Raw genomic sequence first — 25,871 nt, 5'->3', positions numbered from 1 at the left:
CTGTCACCCAGGCTTTGTTTTTCCATTTTCAGAGTGCAGGCAGAGTAGATTTAACGTAATTCCTAAGGGCCCTAGGATTTTCAGAGTGGTAAATGAACATTGGCTTCAACGTCAAGTCACCAGTTGCATTAGCCCCTAACAAGAGAGTTAGCCTGTCCTTTGAAGCTTTGAAGCCAGGCATTGACATCTCCTCCCTAGCTATGAAAGTTCTGGATGGCATCTTCTTACAATAGGAGGCTGTTTCATCTACACTGAAAATCTGTTGTTTCGTGTACCCACCATCATTAATGATGTTAGCCAGATCTTCTGGATAATTTGCTGCAGCTTCTCCATCAGCACTTGCTACTTCACCCTGTACTTTTATGTTATGGAGACGGCTTCTTTCTTTAAACCTCATGAACCGACCTTTGCTAGCTTCAAACTTTTCTTCTGCAGCTTCCTTACCTCTCTCATCCTTCACAGAATTGAAGAGAGTTAGGGCCTTGCTCTGGATTAGGCTTTGGCTTAAGGGAATGTTGTGGCTGGTTTGATCTTCTATCCAGACCACTGAAACCTTCTCCATAGCAGCAATAAGGCTGTTTCACTTTCTTATCATTCATGTGTTCACAGGAGTAGCAATTTTAATTTCCTTCAAGAACTTTTCCTTTGCATTCACAACTTGGCTAATTGTTTGGAACAAAAGGCCTAGTGTTTGGCCTTTTTCAGCTTTTGACATGCCTTCCTCACTAAGCTTAATCATTTCTAGGTTTTGATTTAGAGTGAGAGACATATAACTCTTCCCTTCGCTTGAACACTTAGAGGCCACCACAGGGTTATTAACTGGCCCAATTTCAATATTGTTGTGTCTCAGTGAGTAGGGATGCCCAAGGAGAGGGAGAGAGATGGGGGAACGGCCAACAGAGGAGAAGTCAGAACACGCACAACATTGGTAGATTAAGTTCCAGTCTTATACGGGCGTGGTTTGTGATGCCCCAAAACAATTGCAATAGTAATGTCAAAGATCACTGATTGCAGATCACCATAACAAATCTAATAATAATGAGGAATTTTGAAATATTGCTAGAATTACCAAAGCGTGACACAGAGACATTAAGTGAGCAAATGCTCTTGGAAAAATGGCACCAACGGACCTACCTGATGCAGGGTTGCCACAAACCTTCAATTTGTAGAAAATACAGTATCTGTGAAGCACAGTAAAATGAGGAGCAATAAAATGAAGCATGGCTGTACAATGGAATATTATTCAACCATGAGAAAGAAGCAATTCTGCCATTTGTGACAACATGGATGGACCTTGTTATTATGCTAGGTAAATAGCCAGAGAAGGACAAATACTGTATAGTACTCCTTATATGTAGAAACTAAATTAAAACAAAAAAAAGTCACTCCTAGAAACCAAGAGTAAAAAGTGGTTGCCAGGGGCTGGTGCAGGGGGAGGAAATTGGGAAAAAGGTCACAAACTGTCAGCTAAAGATGACCAAGTTCTGAAGGTCTGATGTGAAACATGATGACTTAGTTGAATACGTTGTACCACTTAATTGAAATTTAAGGGAACAGAACTTAAAAGTTCTCATCAAGAAAAACGTCAATAAGATAAATGTGAGAGATGATGGATATGTTAATTCCCCAGATGGGGAGAGTCCTTTCACAATGTGTACGTACATCAAATCACCACCATGTATACTTCAAATATCTTACAATTTCATAAGTCACTTATACCTCAATAAAGCTGAAATTTTTAAGAAAGAAGCTACTTAGATAGAATTCCTTTTCTAGAACAAAGAGATAAACCAAGAAGGAGGGGACATGGGATCCAGGAAACAAGAGATCTCATGCAGGGAAGAGAAAGGAAATCTCTAGGCTGACAGTAAAGGGAAGTCCTGGGACCAAAGCAGCAGCAGCTCCAGAGCAGAGAGCAGGGACCAATGCTGCAGCAGCTCCAGAGCAGAGAGCAGGGACCAATGCTGCAGCAGGTCCAGAGCAGAGAGCAGGGACCAATGCTGCAGCAGCTCCAGAGCAGAGAACAGGGACCAATGCTGCAGCAGCTCCAGAGCAGAGAGCAGGGACCAATGCTGCAGCAGCTGGAGAGCAGAGAGCAGGGACCAAAGCAGCAGCAGCTGGAGAGCAGAGAGCAGGGACCAATGCTGCAGCAGCTCCAGAGCAGAGAGCAGGGACCAATGCTGCAGCAGGTCCAGAGCAGAGAGCAGGGACCAATGCTGCAGCAGCTCCAGAGCAGAGAACAGGGACCAATGCTGCAGCAGCTCCAGAGCAGAGAGCAGGGACCAATGCTGCAGCAGCTGGAGAGCAGAGAGCAGGGACCAATGCTGCAGCAGCTGGGGAGCAGAGAACAGGTGGCTGGAGAGTCCAGGAGAAAGACCTTCAAGGAAACGCAAATTGGAACTGACAGATTTCGTGATACATTTGACTAGTGGAATTTTAGAGACTTTGTTGAGTTTGGGAATGTATTCCTAATAGGTACATAAAGGTAAATCAAGAAACTAAAATGGGGCAATAATAACTCCAAGGAAAACAAAAAAAAAATGTATAAGAAAGAAAAAGTAGTCATGGACGTCATATTGCTGACCTACGTCTAGATGCATGGTCAAAATAGTGCAAACACTAAATAGCATTAACTAACTAGACTAAACTAAAAACTTAACTAAACTTAACTAAAAATTAACTAAACTAAAAACTATTGGTAGGATGAGAGAAGCAGAAAGTATAAGCGGACTATATCGTTATTTTTCATGGTAGGAAGTTAATTGAAAAGCCTACAATTGAAAAATCAAGAAATATGAGAACAATCCATAAAAATAGGGATTCTTAAAAACAGAAGCAACAAGGTTGAATTAGTGAGAAGCGAGGTGGGGAGAGATTGCTGGTTTTCATCCTAAATCTTTTAGTTCTCTGACTTCTTGAAAAAAAATCACTTCCCTGTTATTTACACCTTTGGATGGTCGGTTGAAATTAAAATTTCCCGAAAGGGTCAAATGTGTCATAGCTGTCATACCCCAGACAATACAAACCAAATACTCCCACCAACTTAATTGTGCCGTCATTGCGCTTACAGTTGTAGGCGGAGCTTGGACTTACTCAGCGGCCTAGAGCACTGGGGTGCCTGACAAGTGCTGCCTTTGGTTTTCTTTTCCTTCCTGTGGCTTATCCCTGGGTAACTTCAGTCCCTCAGGGCAGTATTTTTCTCTGCCAACTACCATGTGATTTTGGCTTTAAATACAGGAACATCAGCTACTTGACTGTGTGGTTGTGGCCTTGAGGTGCAGCACTAGAAGCAATTAGCCGAGAATGAGCTCAGGACAGGACAAAGTTATTAGAAGAGCAAGAGAGGCATCCTTTCCACTTCCATTCTGACTGTTAGCTGATGTCAGTCCTGAGAGAGATGCCACCTGCTCCTTCTTTGCTTCCCGTTTACAAGACATTTTCAGGAGAAGCCTAATGAAGGGAAGAGGAGCTTAGCCGTTGAGATAAATTTAATAGAAAAAGAGCCAGAATAGTTAAGAAAATCTTCAATTTTCTAGGAGTGGCTTTTTTGCCCCCAATTCTTTAGAACTTTGGCAGGTAATGCCTTAGTCCCATTTTTTGTTGTATTATTGTTTGGGATTTTTTTTTTCACTGATTTCATTTTCTAATAATGCACAGAGCTGCTGTATGCTTCTAGTTCTACATAAGTCTTGCTTTCAAAGGTATGTGAGTTCACATGTATATGATGCCTTCTATGAAAACTGCTTAATCAAGGTAGCCACCTATGCCGTCACAGCGTCGGAAGTTCTCAGGCCTCCCTAGAGAAGGGGCTGCATTGATGAATCTGTGCGCTGTCATTGATTACTCTAGATCACTCTGTAAATTGTTTGTACAATATTTGCAAAAACCAACATTTGAAGACGGTACAATGATAATTGCTTTATTCTCTAAAAGATGCCAAGATGCTTAGTATAAGTTTTCACCAATTTGTTGAATAAATCAACATGAGCTGTGTGAGCAAGTCTCCAGGCAAGGAGCTATGCTTCTATTTCTTAAACCTTCCCTAATGACATAAAAAACCCTCAGGTTTCACTGTATATTTTTCCAGTTTTTTATATCATTTCTTGAACGTTTTATTGAAATACAATGTGCATACAGAATAGAGTGCGGATTCTGAGAGAAATGAGCACCACGTGTGGCCAGCACCCAGATAGAGAAAGAGCATGGCCAGTACCTCCCATGTACATTCTCAACCACTATCCCCAAGGGGAACCACACTGCTGCCTTCCAAAAATCAGTTTTCCTTGTTTTTTGTACTTTATGGAAATGGAATCACACAGTGTGTGCTCTTGTGTGTCTTGTTTCTCTCCTTCAACTTTATTCATGTAAAATTCATCCGTACCGTTGAGTGTAGCTACAGTGTGCTTTTACTGTGTACCTGTCTACGTGTTCATACCCACAACTTATCTATTTATTCTACTGTTGATGGGTGCTTGAGTATTTCCAGCTTTGGTTTGTTAAGATTAGTGCTGTTTGGAGCATTATAGTACATATCATGTGAGGAATGTGTGAGCAAGTCTGTTGAGTATATATGTAGGAGTGTGAAGCTCTATCATGGGCTATGTATATATTCAGCTTTATTAGCTACTGGCAAACAGTTTTCCAAAGTAGTTATGTCAATTTTTGACTCTTTTTGTTCAGCACACATTTTTTTCAATAATATTCTCAGGAAAGGGAGTATTATTAGATCACTGTTTTCTTCATGTAGGTTCAAAATCATGAAGGATGGTCATGTACTAGAGATATGACCCCTTTCAATGAACTTGCCACATAGACCAGAATGCTCTGATTTACGAATTATAATAAAAGTCTTTCCTCTCAGGAGACTAGAATAAACACTTGGTCATTAGAGATGTTTGCAGACATATTACAAAGGAAGAAATTCACTAAAATCCATATGGAAAGCAAGTTCAGGCAGTCTCTCAAGTAGACAGTTCAGAAGTTCTTCCAATAACAGTCAGCAAAGGACAGTGGGGGGATTCCAGGACCTAGAACCAGGCAACCTGAGATAGTGTCTCGACTTTACCAGCCTTCTGTAAACCTCTTCCTTTATCTGAACCTTTATTTTCTCCTGTAAAAGGGGGGATCTTAACCCTCACTGTGATTGTGAGGATTATATGAAAATACTTTGTATTATATATGTCAGGTATAATTATACGAAGTAGACAGAGCTTATATTTTATATCAAAGAACTATAAACATATTCGTAGACCATGGCATTGAATCCTTACGTGCTTTCCAATTATATTCCTAGACAATGCATTCTCCCCAATCTTGTTTTAGCCCTGCTTTTTGTTATCAATATCTTCATTTCTAGCATTAGAAGGATTGCATAGTTCAGCTTCAGGGAATTTCAGTAAATCATTAACATACCCTGTGGGCATTAGTTTACCAGTTGGTTTACTGGCTAATTTTCTAGGTGCATTGTGGATGTTCAGGGTCCTTCGCTTCTCGCTTTTCCAATAGTGATTAAAGACGTGCAGTTGGCTGCCGGGATGCATGTGCATGCTCAGATAGTTGGCCTTGGGTAATGTCATACCTCTCCCTAACCAGTTCAAAAATTACTTTATGCTATACTTTTTGGTACTTTTGTTCTTTGATGTGAGTTGTTACGAAAAGCAGTTCCACTGATGTGACATGATGCTGTGTTTAATAGCCGGCGGACAATGTCTAGTAGTCTTCCTCACCCTGTGGGGCTTTATAAGGGCTCAGTATGACAAGCGGAGATTCTTAACATGCATTGACTTCATAATCGCCATTTCATTTCATTCTATCTCCCTCTCTTTGCTTTTCTTTTTTATGTCGCCGTGTATGCCCCATGCAGTGTGTTTGGCGTAGTTACGCAGCTGACGAGAAATCTGTTTCCATTGCAACCTGGAAGCCGCATTTGAAGGCCTTGCACACCTGTAGCCCTACCAAGTAGGTATCAGTGTGACAGTTGGTGCTGTAGCTGAGTCTCTTCAAATTTGTAAAACAAACCATACAAAATGTCGATGTTTGGCTTGTCTTATTCTCCGTTGCTCTTTGAAAGATTCAAGCCTTCTCAGTAGCAACTCAGGCACAAAACCACATGGACTCAGTATCATTCCTCACCATCCAGAGCCTGGGTTTACAGATTAAGAGAGTGTAAACTTTTATAGAGATCTATTTCTACTACTTCATGCTGGTTTTCTAATATCTCATTTCATAAAGCGCACCAGAATTCTGAAGGTAAGCACCACGGTTCCCGAAAAACAATGATCATTTAAACTCATACATCCCTTGACCCCAAGCGGGGCATGCTTTGAGAGCAATATATCTTTGTTAAATAACTATTTTGAAGTCCCTTAAAGTCCATTCTCATCTGGATCCCCTCAGAGGATGGGCCTTGAGCTTTCCCTTGCAGATCAAACTAACACCAGTAGCCCAGCAAGAGAAGAGCTAGAGTCCTAGCAGGACCACAGCTTACAGTGAGGCCCTGGGGCCAACCAGGTTAAATGTGCAGTTATCATGCAAAATGTAAACGTGATATTACTCGCATTCACGTTTCACTGGCCAAAGCCAATCACCTGGCCATGCCTAGACTCAAGAGGGTGGGGAAGTTCAATCCTTGTGTGTTCCTGGAAGGAGAGGAGAACCAGAAAAATTAGGAACAGTCCTGATCGTGACCACAATGAACTTTAACTTCCAACAAAACTGTTAGTCCTGGAATCATGGATTCCAGTTCAACGATCAGAGCACATATTAAACTATAGTCACCATCCAACTAAAGAAATCCTCAATGAAACAACTAAAGCAAGGAATCAAGGGAAGGCCTCTGCCAGTCGCCCTGCTTGGCCACAGGCTCAGTTCCTCTGATTGTTCAGAAGCTATCAAATGGCTTATCTGACATAGGATTCCAGAGTACCTGCTGTTTCCCTTCATAACCCAGCAGAACCTTAATCCTGGTGGCTTCAGGGGCTTCAAGCACTTAACTGCTGTGACTCATCAGAGAAAGCTCTTTCTTGCTGATGTGGAGGAGAAGCCATCCAGGCAAACTGCATGGCTTGTTCCCGGGAGTCGCAGTCTGAAAGAAGGTTTGTGATGCAGCAGAATGCACACTGTTGGTAAGCTGCAGATCCATCCTCACCCGACGGGATCTATGGCATCACTTCCCTGTCCTGCCCTGGGCCTCAGTTTTCCTGGCCACAAAGTGAAGGACAAGAGCAGGCAAGATGCCTTCTAAGCTCTAGTGGGACATGTCTCCTAGAAGTTGGGGTCAAGACTTTGTCAGCACCTGTGACAGAGACATTCACAGAGCCCCGGGATTTCAGAGGGGATGGAGTCTGCGCAAGGATGGAAGCATGGATGCCTTTGAGGGAAGGTGTGATGGCAACCTCTCTTCACTTAGATCTTAAAATTTAGTTAAATTCCATTTATTGAGTATTAGATCCTTCCAAGTTGTAGTATTAAAAAACAAAAAAGGAATATAACTCTGGTGCCACCTATTCCTTGGGGGTATGAATCAAAAGTGGGAATCATGTAGGAACTGTGTTTCTCGTCTTCATTGAAGTTGCTGGATAAACGTGCTAGAGGAAGGGCAGTAGGAAAACCCAATGACAGCAGTAGCGGTCTGTTCTCATAGGTGATTCTTCGGCTTCCCACTTGCCCCTTCTGGGATTAAAAGTAGCTCTGAAGCTTGGAAAAACAATTTAAAAATGAGTCACTTCTCCCAGATTATGAGCTATTATTTTACTCACATAATTTCTCTCTTTTCCCCAATACTTTCCCTGTTTTAAGTGAGGGTGGTGGTGGAGGAGAAGTCATGCAAACACCTGCATTCATGGGGTTTCACTGTGGCTGCCAACCGTCCCCTCACTCTCCTCCCCTTCCACCCCTCATTAACCTCTGAGTCTCAGCCCCATTTGCTGAATAACAGGTGTTTGTCCAGAATGACACAGCAGTCCCTGGCAAAGTTCATGGGAACCCGAACATCCTAATATCTCTCCATCCAGTTGCACTTCACTGTTTCAGATCGCACTCCTTCTGAATCTGTAATTGTTGTTATTATTTTTCTCCATTAAACCATTGAGGACATGATGGCAATTGACTCTTCCTCAAAAATCATATTCAATGCATAAAATATCAAAACTTGCATACAATTTTAATGTATTGACAAACTCCCTGAAGTCAGTTCAGAACCTCTGCTTTAGCCAAGTGTGTAGGTTTGTGAGTAGAATAATTTACAATGACTTAGAGGGATATTTTACATTTATAACTCACTGGCTTACAGGGTGCAGAGTGACATAGTAAGAAATGGACAAAAACTTCTTTTTATTTACACAATGTATTTCCTTACAATGTTTAGGGTTTAAGAGTGTCTTGAGAGGAAGATCATTCGTTCATTCACACATTCCTTCAACAAGTATTCGCTGAGCACAAGCTATATGCAAGACACTGTTCCAGACACAGGGAAGGCAGTAGTGGAAGAGAAAAATACACAGGTTAGACTCTCAGGCCTGAGGGAGTGCTGAGAAGAGACAATAAAGATAAATAAGTAAAACGTACAATAGATTAGGTGATGATAAGTGCTAAAGAGAGAACAAACGGGAGGAATTGGGGAGCTCTAGGGGCTGCAGCTCTGAGGAGCTGGCCAGCAAGAGACTACACCATCCACACATTATCACCGCCACTACCGCCATCATCAGTGTTATTGTTGTGTCACAAAACACCAGTGATGGTTTGCAACAGTTCTAGAGACAACCTCATCATAGGGAGTCAGTGGAGGGGATGCGACCTCTGTGGGGCGAGGGCAGGGTGAGGGGCATGGCTCAGCTGCCCAAACCTGCAGGGGTGGGCCCACGTTTCTTACTGTCTCCTTCCCATTCCGGTTTGTCTCTTACTACACTTTAGAGGTCTTGACAGCTGCTGTTTCAAAATTTTGTTTTAATAACAGAGGATTTATAAAGGAACATTTTTTTGGATTGTCTTCTCAAAGGGAGTGAAAGCTATGCAAAGGCTGAGACACAGGTAAATATGCTATTTTAGAGAATGAGTCAGACATTTATGAAGCCACGGGGAGTTGTCAAGCTCCAAGGATGTCATGTGGTACCTTCAGAAGTCAGAATTTAGAGATTACCTAATCCAATGCCTTTGATTTATTCATAAGAAAACCAAGATGCACAAGATGGTGAGGTGCCTGCCCAAGGGGCGCTAAGCCCATTTTCAAAGAGTGGGGACCCTTCACCGTGTTACATAGACCTGAATTTGCTAAAATGGGTTATTAAAAACTCTGCCCAACACCAGGCTAGCACAGTTCTGATCAATTTTCTATGTGTCTGATTCACTTCAAGAGAATTCATGCTTTATATGATATGAAAGGAAATCTGCCTGGGCAAGTGCTAGAAGTACAAGGCCACGGTCACACACCAACAAGTCAGATTAAGGGGGCCCAAAAGTCTGCCTAGGCACAGGGGCTGCAGCTAGCGGGAAGACAGCACCATGCCGGAGTCTGCTGATGCTGGTCAGCTCAGAGCCCCGCTGTCTCAGCCATTTGTAACTTTGGCTCATGAAGTATGTGGCTTTTGGTTACATGTGGGCAGGATTGGTTTTGTCCAGTAAGTGTTGTGCTGGCTCAGGTCTATGCCACAAAGAGTTTATGTTAAGAAGTTAGGTACATTTATTATAAGGAATATTGCTTCCTTGGATCTTGCTTGAAAAGAACTACTTAAGATACTTGGTTCCCCAATCTCCAACTTGGCTGTTGTGAAGTGCAATAAATATACTCACCAGTTTATCATCATTTTTCTTCTGTCTGCACGCACCTGAAGGAAAGAACAAGGGGAAACATCAAGCAGGTTTGTGATTTCTCTTCTGCTATATGTTTGTTTATAAATCTGATGCCTAACAGATGTTTTAAATGTGTCTCATGTGAATAAAACCAATAGACAAATACAAGATGATTAAAAATGACCTTTCACAAGATTGCCTGCAAATCTTGCTGTTTTATTGATTTTTCTCCCCTTGGGAGCACTAGTGTCTTTCCCTAACTCACTCTCTGCTTTTTACAGTCTGCAGAGCATGGGACATTCTGGGAGGAAAATAATAATCATGGTCTTGGTTATTCCTTGCTACCATTTTCCCAGACAGAAGTCTTACCAAGTATTCAGATCCTAGGACTCAGTATAAGATACACTCCCCATCAGTAGGACCCTTATTTTAGAGTGAGAAATTGTTTTTAGGTAAAAGGAACGCTGTGTAGAGGAGGTGAGAACAACCTTCCTGTGACATCTCCAGCTCAGCGAGCACTGAGGTTTAGACAGGTGACCTGATTCAATAGGCGAATCCTTCCACCCCATCCTATCTTCTGAAGATAACTCTCTCAGAAACCTCACCAAATAACTTATGGTCGTTGTTTCATGCCTTAGAGGGGAAAGCTTGATCAGATTAAGTAGCAGAGAGTTCTATCTAGATGGAATAGGAAGTGAAAGAACATTTTAATCTGTGTTAGTGAGTTCTCAAGGTCTGGGTTTGGGAGCAAAGCCCTGGAGGACAGAGCCAAGAGTGTGGGAAAGAGCAGAGACAGAAGCAGCAGGAGGCTCCCAGATGCCTGAGGGGAGGGAGGGACACAGGCTTTCTCCTGCTGTTGCCACTGTCTCAGTGATGGGGAAGCAGAGGCACCCTCCTGCCCAGAGGTGGCCCCTGGGTGGGGGCCAGTGTGGATCTGGGGATGGTCCCTTTCACTTGTGTTCTCATAATATATTTATACGGCACTAACACTAGCTCTGAAGTTCACTTCGGGTGATGGGGCTCTGGGCATCCATTTCTGTATTGTATTAATTAACACAAAGGGATTCGCAAATCAAAACCTAGACGTGTTCACGATGGGTTGTGCATGTGGTGGGATGTTCCACATCAAGCACCCCCGGGGGTAGGTAAGCCACTGCGGATGGCATTAAAGAGCCCTCTCTTGTTTGGTGGACACAGAGACATAGCAGGTCCCACCATCCTGCTGTTGTGACAACCTTCTTTCAACAAAGGTTACACAGAATAAATCACAGCCGTTACAAGATATTTTCTTCTCTTTGATGATATTTGGAAAGCTTTCCTTGTCTTGGGAGCTATCCATTTACAAATTATCTCAAAGAGGGATTTGTCTCCAAATCCTAAGGGCAGAGATTGTCTTTGGCCTGAACTCCGCAGCCACCTGAGAGTAAGATCACCTGTCTTGGCTTCACCCTCCAGAACAGAGCTGTTGACACCTACAGGGAAAGTGTGTGATCATGTGGGGTGCTTGCTTAAGTGTAACCTCTATGGCAGTCCTGAGTGAGGGGCACCTGGGCTGACATGATACTGCACAGCAATTTTCCTTATGTTAGCGAGGCAGAAAGCAAAGACAGAACTTAAGTGTAATTATCAAACTTCTGCTCTCAGTCCAAAAATGAACTAGTCAACTGTCAACATGCAAGAAGACTACCAACCAAGTTTTTTAAATTCTTCATGCTCACATATACCTAAAACATTAAGATTTATTCTGCATGCTTGTGACTGAGTCAAAGATAACTCACCTGTAGGTTTGAACATATACAGAATGGCTGAGCTAAGTTATTGACTTAGAGAGTCACACGCAGAGATTTCTTGCTTCTCTATGGTCATTGGACATTTGACAAAAACCACCTTGTAGCATGTCCTGCATTACTACTTAGCATGTATGCCCTACTTAATGCTTCATACTTCATGCACTTAGGTCTTCTGTCCCCCAATTCTGTGTCACATCGCCCTGCGTGAAGCTATGACAGAGAATGTGCTCAGTAGATACTTCTAGGCTAGTGTAGTAAAATGTCCCTGACCTCAAGGAGTTTATGTAAGGAGAGAGAAAACACCAACAAAAATGGGAAAGAGGAAAAATGTAAGAAGAGAAAAATGAAAAATTGAGAACATTTCAATAATCTGAAGGAAATAAACTGAAGCTCCCATTTTAATATTACCCTAGCTTTCACCTTGTTGGGTTTCATAGGCAAGGAAAGTTGTAATACTGCATAATAAATGCACAAAGACCCCTGTAATAACAATAGCAATGTAACATCTTAGGAAATAAAAAAATCGCACTTAGTTAAGCAAAATATGCCCAAATGAAAATGCGTTTTATATTGAGGATTCTTCCTTAGAAGAGAGCAGATCCGAGTCCAGAATATCATTGACTAATGCTTGATCCAATTTCAAATGGACTGATTAATACAGCTCAAGTGCAGAGCCCTTGACTGTTTGGGGCTGCGGGGTTATTGACGGTAATTTAGATAAGCAGAATAGACATGCTTCAGCCAACCCTGATATCTTCCAGATGCCTCAGAGCCTGGGCTCTCCTGTGTCCTTCCTCACGGTTTCTAGTGTGCTAAGCACTGGGCGTAACCCAAGTGTAGATGAGTTCGACACAGCAGCCAACACCCCTCTCCTGGTCCTGGCACTTGCTGCTCTGAGTGAGAGGGCCACAGTTGTGATGGGGCCACGCACAGAGGCTTCCTCTCTGCAGAGCGGAGTGAGGCATCACACACATATTCTATGCACCCTTGGTTAACTAGGTTCCCTCCGCTGGTTTATGCTTGTTAAAGAGAAGAGTTCATCTTTCCACACTAAGGTTAGGGTACATTTAAATAAAATTTGTCTACAATGTCTTAGACCACAAAGGAAAACATCCAGTTCTGAGATGGTTTTGCATTGTTTGTGACAGATCCAAAATTTTGTTTAAAAATACAAACTATCAGTCTCAAGAGGAGCTCATTTGAATGACAGTGAAAACAAGGGTTCTCTAACTTCCTTTGATATGGAGTCAGGCACAAATTACTGCTAGTCTCATGTGGGCCTGCCCTGTTCTTTCTCTACTGAGACCCTAAATACAACTTATGTACCACCATTTAATTATTCATTTGTTTTTCTCTGTCTTACCACTGAAACAGTTCTAATCTTATATGTGGTGGTGAATGCGTTTATTGATTTTATTCCAATTAATCATCCTATTAAGTAATTTTTCAACTCAGTTTGTAAACTGGACAGTTTTTCTCTGTTTTGGCATAAATTGTCACTTTCAGAGAACAGAATTTGGCTGTAAACCTGTCCAGCCAGATGAGGCCAGTACTCTCGCCTGGAGGACATGTGTCCTCCTCCCTTCCTCCTGGACAAGGGGGTCACTTGCCCATCAAGGATTTGTGAGTCAGTCATCACACTGGTACCAGAGGCTCCTGCTTCTTCCTGCCTGTTCCATTTTTATTGCTACAAGAATAGATCATTCCATTGAGGTTTGGGGATTGTCTGTGAATCTCACTGCCTCTGCTTACCCTGTCTCCTTAGTCAACAGTTGTTGGCTACCTGCCTGCTTCCTAGTTAAACTGCCTCGATCGCAGTTTATGAGGCATTAATAGGTCCTGTCGGACTTCTCAGTAGACTATCCAAAGCTGCTCTAACAAACACTCGTGAGGCTGTTGTGAAGATGCATGTCTTAAAACTTAGAGCGTAAATCGTGTTCTTTTATTGAGCTACTCTCTTATGCTGTGATCCACTGAGGGTGTCGTTCAGACTGTGCCCACATGCTTGGCTTTCTTAGGTTCTGAGGAGACGTGTGGCTTTGGAAGAGAACTCTAGAACACTGATGCTTCTGTTTCTTCTGCATTTATTTTCCGTTACTTATATTTTCTCTCTTCTGTGTGCATTGAATGATCTGCATGTGTTGTTAAACTAAACTCGGTAAGCCTAGAGTTTTTTTTCAGCATAGTCAACTTGTGTCCTTATTGGCAAAATGTTAGATTGTTTCAAAACAATCTTTTCAAAATTGTCTTTTCTTCTGCTCATATTTATGGATAGAGAGGAAGTATTTAGTCTTTTAAAAACACATCATAAGACTTAAAATAAGAAACTTTTTTAACAAACTAGCAACCTAGACTCTTTTCTTGTCTTTTTGAACATGTGTTCTATCTGACAATTGGTTATGTATATTAACTATAACTGCAGGTGTTTCATACAAATCAAGAATTTATTTTTTTATTTCAAAGTAATTAATTTTATCAACTTCATTGATACCTGTAAGTATTTATTTTTCAAAGTTATGAAATATTTTGTTCCTCAATTATTTATACTATGTTGCGTTGCTATTTATTACAAGGGTTCCTATCTTCTAAAGTATTTACATTCTTATTTCATATGAATCAGATTCTAACACGTGGACTACCATCATTTTTAATGCCTATTTCAAATATAATTATTTCAACCTAACCATTATGAGCACTGGATATATTTCAGGAGCACAATTAATCTACATAGTTAGTCCTTCCTGCTTAAATAGTCTGTATACTTATATCTGAAAAACAGTGAAGACAAATGGCTTTGTTTTTCTAAAAAATAAATAAATCCCTGAGCACTTTCCTGGAGGTGCAACGCGTAGTAATGTGCCGTCTGTCTCCCTCACTCCTAGTGAGTGCTGTAGTAGTAGACAGAAGCTCCTCCGAGTGTGCACCTCGTGGAAGCAGAGGTACCCAGCATCCGGCTGTTGACGTGAGCTGTGAGAATGCCAACTAACCTCAGGTGCATGAGCAGGTTACACACCAGCCTCCTGAGCCTTGCTCAGAGCCTCCCTCTTCTGAGGACTTCTTGAATGAGGTTCCAACCCGCTCGGATTCTCTGTGTTGCCTGTGCCTGCTTTGACACTCTCCTGGGGACAGACAGGCAGGCTCCCACAGCGCTGGCAGCCAGCCCCTTGGCGCCTCCTCGTGGTGGGACGACTGCTGAGCTGCTGCACGAACTAGATTGTGGATCAGTTGCTATATTATGCCTGAGGCGAGAATTTGTAGAACGCTCATCCTAAGAAGGGCTAAAACCCTAATTAAGTATAACAACGACTACAGCACTCCAAGTCCAGGAGGATTGCTGTGGAGTTATAATAATGCCGCACAGTTCCCTGGCAGGGAGGCAGGGACCATCCAGGAGCGACTGCACTCTGGCCCTTGGAGTAACTTGTACCTCCAGCCCCTGGATAGGGAAGAGTTCCCTCGCAGAGTGGTTGTCAGCTCCCTGAGGACAGTCCTCAGCTGGGGGTGTGGGACTGCAGCTGACGAAAGACTCTGCAATCTGTAACCACAGCAACCTTTGGTTACTTTCTCCTTGTTGGTCTTCTGGGCATAATCCTTGGCATTCTTCCTATAAACACTGTTACACAAATCTTCCTCAAAAATCATGTTTATAGAAGTCACAAAAAAGGCAGGAAAGTAATTAAAGCTTCAATAGGCCAGTGAAGTGTCCATATTTTTAATCAATGTGTTTTCAATAACAGCCACCTAATCAGTTAAATAGTCATCTAATCAAGATGCTCTGTTGATTTCCAAATGGAAAATGAAGTAGAAAAACCAATAAAAGTGCGATTTTTGTAAAAGGACACAAGAACATATCTTTGCCTTGGAAAAGAAAACTTTGCCTGGTTAAAAGTTCTAGATTAGGATCTTATTCTTAACTTTCACACAATTTTGTCAAAAGAGAGAGTGAAAACATTACATTTTTTTTCTAATTTAGTGTGTAATATGTTGAGTTGACTTTAAAATTGTTCTTGATAATTTTTTTAATTTATTAGACATTGGCAAATATTCCTGTAGTTTACAAGGACAAAAGGGGAAATTATACCTAGGATTCATTACTATCAATTTTAAGCACTTTAAATGGTACTAAGATTCAGAGAATAATATTATTTCCACTTTCCATTAATTCTTAGAGATAATATCAAAATGTTCCATAGGGGCAATTTTTAGAAATATTTATAGGAGCAATTGTTTCCAAATATTTTGTTATTGTAAATAAGCCATGGTGGATTTGATGCTGATACTTACTTTAGATGTTTTTACTTTTTTAATAATCGAAATTTTTAAAAAGGAAAAATTGAATTTCATATTAAATGGTTTTATGATGCATTTATCAGTTTCCTATTTGTTTAGTTGGCCTAAGAAAAAGATACATCTTAAAAGTTTGAGAAGATAATTTGATATTGACTAAACTCAGCCTTCTATAGTAATTAGCATCTGTTAGTTCCAGAAGATGAAGCATAGTGAGAACACTGTACTTACAGTGATGACGACTTAAGCCGGCCGTTAGTCTAAAAGAAGGTGCAGAGGGAGCACATGGTCCTGAGCCAGACCGTCACGCATCTCAGTGGTGGAACAGACTTACTGAAACTGAAAAGAGAGCTGAAATTTTTACACTTAAAAAGAAAAGCTAGAGAAGAGTAGACACTTTGGGCACTGTCCCTTTGAGGATTTGCTTAAATAATTTGAAGGCTTTGGGATGACATGGAGAACCTAGCCCAAGGACAAAAAGACGCAGTTTTCTGATGTTACTGTTGCTGCTGTTGAATGTAACCACAGTCTGTCAAGTTCAGAGAAAGCCTTCAGCTGATGGGGTTGTTTTAAAGACTCTTGAGCCCACCTGACTCCATCGCAAAACCGCCCAGCCTGTTCCTTGCATGTGCCTTCAGCTGATGGCGCTGGATGCGGCTGTGTCTGCATTTCAGAGGGTGTGTCAGATGCATGGTCAGCTTGTCTATTGTTACCAGGACTTCCTGATCACCATAGTTCATCTGATTTGTTTTCACGTAAACACACATAAAATGTGGTGTCTTCTTACAATATCATTTGTTAAGCAATTGGGCATGGAAAAATAAATGTTACTGTTTCTTGTTAGCTACAAAACACACATCCACTAAACATATTTGCTGTTGGCATGCTGCAGTTGGGGACAGTGGACGTTGCGATAAGTGGAAAAGACCAGGCCTCCCCTTGGTCTCAGACAATCCAAGTCCATGAGAACACTGCCCTCATGCCCTGCGAGGCAGGGTGACCGCAGGTCTCAGCCTCTCAGAGTAGCTGCTCCCAGTGGCTCCCTCAGGCCCACCGCCCTTCACTTCTTCAGGCCCTGAGGAGTCCTGGGCCTCTCACTGGACAGCGGTGTCATTTCTAATGAGTAACACAGTAGTTTATAAATGAAACAAGAACACAAACAAAATGGGCTCAGAAAGCTTCTTACAGTTCATTTGATTCCCACAAAAATCTCGTAGCTATATTGCTATTTTTATCTCCATGTTAGAGATGAGGACTCGAAAACCCAAGTGTCTGATTCCAACCTGCCCTTCCCACCACATCACCCCGTGTCTCTCGGTTAGGGAAGCATGGAGGATGCACTTGGGATTTTGTTGTTGTTAATGCTTCCTTTATCAACCCACAACGGTTCAGTCCCAGTTGGCATCTGAGAGCTCAGTGTCTGAACAGATACAGTTTACCAGTAGCTGCCACAGCAAATCAATAACCTGTTTAATAGTAGGAGATTGTGATAGTCAACACAGCATCTCATTGCATTAATCAGTCATCTCATTCATTACGTGTCGAGGCTGTCTAACTTGTATGGTTTTGGTCTCACAAGAATGAATGGAAGCCTAAAAGAAATGTGGTGTTAAGTGTTGTATCTTTAAAATTATGTGTGCAGTGCTTCCAACTGCTATGAGATTGCATGAATTCATGGATATGATAATCTTGCTCGGAATAGAAAATGCATGCAGAATGTCTATCTGTATGGATGTGGAACTGTCCTCCCTGTTTTCCTGTAGGAATGTTTGGAAATTATAAAGAGATATGCTCTCAAACAAAAAATAACTTTTTTTAAAGTCTCAAAAGTTGAGGTTAAAGCTAAAATCCGTTTCTAAAGCAAACTAGTTCTTGGTTATTTCTGGTGTAACTGTGCACAAAGTACTGTACTCGAGCTCAGTCCCTTCTATGATGAATTTGAAAGGGTGTGCATACCTGTAGAAGGAGAGCAACTTCCAAGGAATGCAAGCAGAGAGATTAAGCACAGCTCAAATTTTCAATAAGGGAAAATATATTGCTATGCTCCTACTTTCTGAAAATATTCTGTCTACTGAAATATGTGACCATAAACAGTTTCATCAAAGTATATACCCAAGTGGAGCAGAAGAAATTGCTTGAAATGGAATAATCGTGCTTCTGTTGTTCACAGTCAGAAGCTCAGTTTTAAGGAGCGAGTGCGCATGGCCAGCCCGAGGGGCCAGAGCATTAAGAGCAGACAGGCCTCAGTAGGCGACAGGAGGTCCCCGAGCACGGACGTCACGGCCGAGGGCAGCCCCACCAAAGTGCAGAAGAGCTGGAGCTTCAACGACCGCACCCGCTTCCGGCCCTCGCTGCGCCTCAAGAGTTCGCAGCCCAAACCAGTGATAGACGGTAAGCCTATAGTCTGTTACCTTTCACCCTGGTGGGCGTGCGAGCAAGGTGTGAGCAGTCGGTTCTCCAGGTGGCCCGGCAGATAGGCAGTAAGCCTGTAGTCCGTTACCCTTCACCCTGGTGGGCGTGGCGAGCGAGGTGTGAGCAGTCGGTTCTCCGGGTGCCCCCGCAGATAGAAGGAAGCCGCCAGGGAAAGGGTGTGAGTTTGTTTTATTGGAAATTTACTCATTGATTTGGGCAAATGCACAGAACATGAGTTTACTTCTGGAAGCAGCTCTGGCAGCTAAACCTGCATTTCAGAGTAAAACACAAGGTTGCTAATTCTTCACTGGTACCCACAGTACGTTATCGTTTCTCATATGAGGTCCATATTAACATCAGGGCCCGAGGCAGCCAGGTGCTCTGTGGACGTCTGGAAACAGCAGAGGGCACCACCACCTCCCGAATGACAGTCCAGATGGAGGGACAGTGTGGTTCTCTTCCCACTGGGCCGTCGCCACTAAATCAGAGACCACTGCTTGTCTTCCAGGGAAAGAGTCCTCTTGAAAGTTCGTATCTATTGATAGGTGGAATTCACATTCTTCTCCCAAGAAGATTTAATCTTTTATTTATCATATCATGTGGCAGAAGTTTACTTGCCAACACATTTTATTGAGTGCCACATAATTTTCATGTTTATAAAACAAAACATTTTGTTTTCCATTTAAGATTAACTTGGCTTTCCTTTTAAGTATGTCCCCTGGGATCTCTCATACTGGGCACAGAACCAAAATCAAATAGCATCTTCCATTAATGCACAAAAACTGCAAAGGCTGTCAGCCCTTCTGTCCTCATTCCCCAGCATAACCTGTGTTTTCCCAGGCTCTGAAAGCCTGAGGGACAAATTAACGCCCAGGGGTCACAATCTAGTAACCCCAGGCTCCCTGAGGTGAAAATCCTCCCACCCATTCAGAGATCCTTGGGTATCTCTCCCGTGTTAAGTCCCCTCTTCACAATTCTTCATTCTCCACAATCCCACGGACACCGTGCTTTCCGAGTAGACGCCCACGGCTGACCTGATGTGGCCCCTCCTGGTGGAGCCGCAGTTCCCCTCTCACTGGCTGCAGGCTTCCCCCACCTGCCGCGGAGCTCAGGTAGGAAGAGCCCCTCCACCAGCACTGGACACTCCCTGTCCGGTGTCCTGATGTCCTGAGCCACTGGCATCACAGATTTTCAGCGTCCTCTGTTTTCCACACTCTCCTTCTGAGGAATTTGGCTGAAAGCCTGTGAACAGTTGAGTCAAGAGTTACCAGTTACAGGGCTTTAGGTTTTACTCAAAATAGACTTTCTGACTATAAGTAGATGTATCACTTCTGGAAGGCAATTTGGCAACATATATCAAAAGCCTTTTACATATGCCTAAGTTGGGACACATCCCACCCACCAATTCCATTCTAGGATATAATTGATATAATGAAATGATATCAGACATTAGAAATGATGCCATAAATTAAAAATTATTGACATGGAAAGATCACAAAAAATAAGTTTTTCCATTTTTGCCTTATGCATGTGTGTGTGTAAATTCATGTATTTACAGGAAAAGTTTTGGAAAGATTTACAAAAATGTGTAAACAGTTACACAAGTGGTGAGGTCGTAGTTATACTTTGTTTCTTTGTTTTGTTCATCTGTATTTCCTATTACTTCTACAATGAACATGTAAAACTTTTGTAATAAGAAAGCAAAAGAGGACTTTCTAGTAAAAAATTAGTCCTTTTCACGTGCTACCTCCTCCCTTCCCCAGCTCACGAGGCCCTTGGTCTGACTGGTGGTCACCACCTGTCTCCTTGGGCTGATGTTCTCCCAAGTGGTAGAAGGAACACCTGGTCCAAGTGCTGGGAGAGCCTTCATTGAGTTCATGGGTTGTCTCATGAGGGTTAATGGCTCCTGCTACACACAGAGCTGTATTAGGCTGTAGGGGTGCTATAACGACGTCCACAGACCGCGTGGCTTAAATAACAGAGATTTGTTTTCTCATAGTTCTGGAGGCTAGAAGTCCAAGATCTCCTTAGCTTAGAGATGGCCAGCTTCTCCCTGTGTCTTCGCTTCATCTTCCCCCATGCATGTCTGTGTCCAGATCTCCTCTTTTTACAAGGACCACAGTCACATTGGATTAGGGCTCAGCCAAATGACCTCGTTTTAACTTAGTTATTTCTTTAAAGACGTATCTCCAAAGAGAGTCACATTCTGAGGTCCTAGAGATTGGGACTCGGCATACGAATTTTGGGGGGATACAATTCAGCCCATAACAGAGCTCCTTCTCACCCGGTCATAGTGTCCCTGAGCAAGCTTGGGTGCACGCATATCTTCAGCCCTAGCCCTGGGTTCACACTGTGCTAGAAATGCATGCATTACCCACAGGGGGCCCGTACTCTTCCATGTGGGCTTCCAAAAGCATTCGACTCTGTGCTGTGAGGTCCTTATGGTTGGCTGAGCACACCTAAATATAAAATTCATAGAATCTGGATTCTAAAGATGGAAATGAATTCTTCTCATATGTTTGGCCGGAGGGAAAGCGTTTTTCAAAGACTCCTAGAGTTGACACTATCCATCACAGTATTTTCAGTTACTGCAAAGATGTCTCGGAGGTCAGATGGATAGAAACAAAAGTCCTTTTCTCTGGCAAGTCATAAAGTGAAAAGGTCTCCTGCCATCCATTCTCTACATCATTTCGCACCAGTGCAGTTCTGCTTGGATAGAAAGGAATTGCTTTTCCCTGGTTGATGCTCATCTCAACTGGCTCTGAGTCTCCAGGGTTAGAGCCCTGATGGCTGCTCTGTTCAAGTAGCTTTGTTGGCTGCCCATGACTCCCAACTCCTCAATTTATCCGTAGTCTAGAATCTCTACCTCTGATTTAACTCAGCATTAGGTCTTGGGAAGACGGAAGTTCTCTTTTTATAGGAAAAAAACTGAAGTAGCTATCAAGTAAATATAGATTTCAATTATACACTTTTCTTTATAGTGCCTCCCCAGGCTTTAAGTATTTGTAAAATCCACTTACTACCCATAGAAAATAATATGTAATGCTACAGCCAACTCTCATTATTCCAAATCTTTTGCACACCCACTTCTGGGGCTCTTTTCTTCTATTTCTCTCTCTTTCTACATATTTTAGGCATTTCACTGCCATTAACAGCTCAGGGAGAGGGGATGAGTAATGAAAATTCAGGTTGGCCTTTAAGTTAGTAACTAAATTACATTTGGAAAATAATGGGCCTGCAATTGACAGATACTATATTAGGAAAACAAAAGAAATTTGGAGTTAATCTGTAAATTTTAATAATTCCTGCCAAAACTGACACCCTTTACTACAGATGGTATTATTGTTATAGTTTAATGACTCTTAGAAAAAGTTATTAAATATCCCATCTTATTTTTCTTTGCTAAAATTTTTGATGACATTTACGTTTTACACTTAAAAAGGGCACAACTGTCTCCTCATATTCCACATCCATGTGTACCAGAGAAGTGGAAAGTAACAGGCAGATATTGTAGCCAGAAATTTACAAATGGCAAAAGGAAGAAAGTAAGTCGTAAGCGACTGGTCTCGTGTGGCCATAGCAAATTTATTTTGACCAATATGATATGCATAGTACTTTTAGTTTATAAATCCAATAATAAGAGGCAGAAATGTCCCGTTAGTCCATCAATAGTATTTAAGCTTCTTCATATAATTTTAAAAATTAGGTAAGACTTTTTTTAGATTCCACATGTAAGTGCAATTGTGCAGTTTCTTTCCTTCTGTTTCTGGCTTATCTCACTTAGCATAATGTCCTGCAACTTTATCCATGTGGTTGCAAATGACAGGATGTCTTTCCTTTTTAAGGATGAATAATATTCCATTGTATAATTATACCACAATTTCAATTCTGTATGTGTATGTATATGTGTCAAATCGTACACTTTAAATATATGCAATTCATGTACTTTAAATATATACAATATTTATTTTAAAAATAAAATAAAAAGAAATTAGGTAGGATAAAGCTATTTTTATCTCAATATATAAGAAGAAGAAGAGGAAGAATAGAAAAGCTATTTATTGCATCCTTCTCTGTGGCAGGCATTGTTCTAGCACTTTACTTCTATTATTTCATTTAATTCTTCTAATGTCTCTATGAAGTTGGTACATTATTATCCCCACTTTATGGACGAGGAAACTGAGACTTGAAACTGAGTAACGTTCCTCAAGTCTAACAGATGCGAGTAAGGGAGGCACCACATCCCCCTCAGTCTCGCTGCACAGTCCTCCTGCAGGACACGTGCTCGATGTGTTCCCAAATGCCATGTCCATTTCCCTTTAAGCATCTTTCATTTCTTCTTTTTCCCTGCCACTCCCCCCTCCACTGCTTTCATTCTTCCATCTTCAATTGCTCAGATGTCTTTCCCATATAGACCATTTGGCCTCACCTCTATCCCATCCTGTCTTTCTCCCAAACCCAGCTGCCAAATCTCTGAACGACATCATCTTCAAAGACTGCCAGAGCTGGAAGATTAGGAAAATTGAGGAACTGGCCTTTAAATGACCCTTCTCTGTTTTGGTCAAGTTTCTTGGAAGAGACTCAGGATATAGCCCACTGCTCTGTGTCTATCTACCCAGTAGACAGACAAATGGTGAGATCACTTGAGTCCTGTTTCAAGATGCAAAGGTAGTGTCAGGAGCCAGACAGCTGTTGACCATAGATGGGCAAATGAAAAGCGGTAGACTGAAAGTAAAAGGAACCCTGAGCAGCCAAATACCACCAGAATGAGACCCAGGTAGAGCTAGGGAAAGCCCAGATTTTTGGTGATGAGTTTGCTGTCAAGGTGGGTTATACTTGCTGGACCACACTCGACTTGGGAATGCCATTCAGAATTGTACTTGAAGAATACAACAGTCTTGACAGAAGGATAAGGAGGCAGATTGAGGTAGCTCTACCCTATAGTACTTAGAAAAATCTGTCCCACGTACTTGTTTAACCTGCATGCTTTAACATGTTTAACATTGTTTCTGCTTAAGGGGAATGTACCAGTTCTGCTGGGCAATCCTCAGGGCTCACGCTGGCTGCTATGAGAAGTACATCCTCCCAGATGTTGTGAGAAGGGCTAGCATGGCCCTGTTGCAGGAGGTGTGTGGGGTTCACCTGAATGGAGGCTGGGTAGACTGAAGATGCAGAATACCTGCCAATCGTGGGGGACCCTTGAGGCCAGCTCCCTTGTTCTAGGCACTGCTAATGTCTCTTCTCTCCTCACTTCTCTTCTATGTTCCTTTCTCCTCTCAGGCAGTGTACCAGCTAGGAATGCATTTGGCTTCAGGGCACAAAAGAAGCAGATTCAAATACCATGAACAATAATGAAAAGTATAATACCACATAAAAGAGGTAGGACAGCTCCAGGCAAGGAACATCAGGGCCCTGGCTTAACTTCTCTGTGATTCTCTTGAGTCATCTTTTGACTCTGCTCATCTGTGTGCCCGCCTCCTCCGCAGGCTCAGAGCAAGATGACTACAGCAGCCCCAAGGACCATATCCAGATACAACACTCAGAGAGGCAGAAAGGGGACCATGTTAGTATCTCTTCTTAAAGTGAGGAAATCTGTCCATTCATGTCTTATTTTGCAGAATTGAGTCTCATGTGTGAAACGACCACTGGGGAGGAGAATGGGCAGTGGCAGTCACCAGTCAGGATTCACGGTGTGAGGTGTGAATAAAGTAGTAAGTCCATCTCCTTCCTTTCTTCTTTGATCTCTGTCTTCTGGGTCCCAGGGCCACCAGTCTCCTAAGGCTCTAGTCTGAAATTATCAGTATAAGACCCAGGAGAAAACTGACAGAAAGGAAGAATCTCGGGGCAGTGGCTTTGATGGCTATCCTGAATTCACGGACTCCTGCCGACAGCGGGCACTTTCTTCCAAACAGTGTAAATCACAGCTCTCCACACTTTACATTCGATTCACTTATGCACCTGGGCCTTTCGTCTTGCCCTAATCTTCTTCTACACGTGTCTTCCAACGTCATCTTCTTCCTTCATGTTCTCCTCCGTCTCCTCAGTTGACATTTTCAGTGTTTCCACAAAATGCCAAGCACTGCACTGCACTTAACATTTTTTCCTGATTTTCCGTATTGATGGCCCAGCTTCAGCCAGACTTCGATTATAATTTTCCACAATATCTGATGCTTTTTGGCACTTTCTGAAATTGCTTGATAATGTCTCTGTACTGTGTTGGCAGAAATAACTCTTGTTAAAGCAGATTTTTTTAGGGCCTCAGCTTAACCTGTTTGTACATTCCTGGCAGAGGATGCCTCCTGAGCCCCCTCCTGTGAGCTCTGTTGGTAGCAAGAGCTGAGGGTCTCCATGCACGGTAGAACACAAGGGTTTCTTGCGAATGGCTGGATCTAAGCCCTGGAAATTAACACTCCATAGTTCACTCTATACCCAACTTAATTGTTAGCACGGTTCTATGCAAAAGCCTACAGAAGGTATTCAGTAGGATTTTGAAACGTATTTTCAGTTGTTCTTCACTAAGGAATTGGTGAAAACCAGTACCTGGAGGAATTGTCTCAATTCTGGAACATAGATTTCTTCTTTCCTTATTTGTGCTGGTTCCTCATTCATTCAGTGAGTCATTTCTTCATTCAAAGACATACTTTAGTCCTGTGTATCCTTAAAGTCTATTTCTGTGCTCCAAAGTTCTTAGTACTATGGTAGGTGGGGGAGGAGACCTCTCAGTCTCTGGTTATAGGCTCTAAGTGACTAAGTATTTATTGTATTTCTGGTAAGGGCTGCTTTTTCTAATACTTTTTGTGAAATGCCTTTTCCAAGTTTTTGATTACTGGGGAAAAGCATTTCTACTTTGATTGGAATAGAGGCCCCTGGCTTTCTATTCTATTTCAAGTACTCTTTGTATTACAGAACAGGATTTCCCTCCAGATTTCTCTAGGTTCTGCCTCAATGTTTCTTGTCACCCTACAGAGATAGGTAAAGTTATATTTTCTTCCCTTGGTGGGATAATAGCTCCCCTGCCTAAGATATGAGCTGTGAATGGATTCCACCTCCTCCCTCCAGAAGAATTGGAGCTGCCAAATGGTCTCTGAGTGCAACCTCAAGCCGTATCTTCCTGGCTTCCACAGACCCAGGTTTTATTGAGAAATCCAGGAGTGTAAACTGGAGCTCTGAATTTTATTTCACCAGCACAGGAAAGTGTGTGTGCATGTGTACACTGGTGCTTTAAAACGAAGCAGAATGTGCTGTTAGTTATCTATTGTTACATTACAATTTGCCCCAAACTTGGTTGTTTAAAACAACACATCCTGTAACCTCACAGCTTCTGTGGTCGAGAATCCTGCAACAGCTTGGCTGAGATCCTGGCTCAGAGTCCCCGATGGGGTCTCAGTCTCTCTCTGGGCCCAGAGTCATCTCAAGATCAACCATGGAGGATCCACTTCCAAGCTCATCAAGCATTTTTCTGGCAAGCTTCATTTCCTCACTACATTGGCCACTCCATTGGTTACCTGAATGTCTTTATGACATGCAGCTGGCAGAGAAAGCACACAATCAAGAGAGGAACAGAGTCTCCAAGACAGGAGCTGCAATCTTTGATAA

The 25,871-nt window shown here is 42.3% G+C and overlaps 1 protein-coding gene across 12 annotated transcripts in view; it reads left to right on the top strand.

The window, feature by feature from the left end:
* KCNQ5 (potassium voltage-gated channel subfamily Q member 5) overlaps positions 1 to 25,871 on the top strand; it is a 481,904-nt gene that overhangs the window by 410,613 nt on the left and 45,420 nt on the right. For 6 of the 12 annotated variants that reach the window (XM_044776989.2, XM_044776987.2, XM_070514555.1 and 3 more), the window contains 4 exons: positions 5,864 to 5,958; positions 9,828 to 9,854; positions 14,459 to 14,515; positions 18,034 to 18,254. In XM_044776989.2, coding sequence (XP_044632924.2) covers positions 5,864 to 5,958; positions 9,828 to 9,854; positions 14,459 to 14,515; positions 18,034 to 18,254 — 400 coding nt within the window. The remainder of the gene's footprint in view (positions 1 to 5,863; positions 5,959 to 9,827; positions 9,855 to 14,458; positions 14,516 to 18,033; positions 18,255 to 25,871) is intronic. The other 6 variants (XM_044776991.2, XM_070514557.1, XM_070514554.1 and 3 more) reach the window with 2 other exon arrangements.

This window comes from Equus asinus, chromosome 8, assembly GCF_041296235.1.
Source record: "Equus asinus isolate D_3611 breed Donkey chromosome 8, EquAss-T2T_v2, whole genome shotgun sequence".
NCBI classification, from domain to species: Eukaryota; Metazoa; Chordata; class Mammalia; order Perissodactyla; family Equidae; genus Equus; species Equus asinus.
This window is presented reverse-complemented; position numbering and strand designations above follow the sequence as displayed.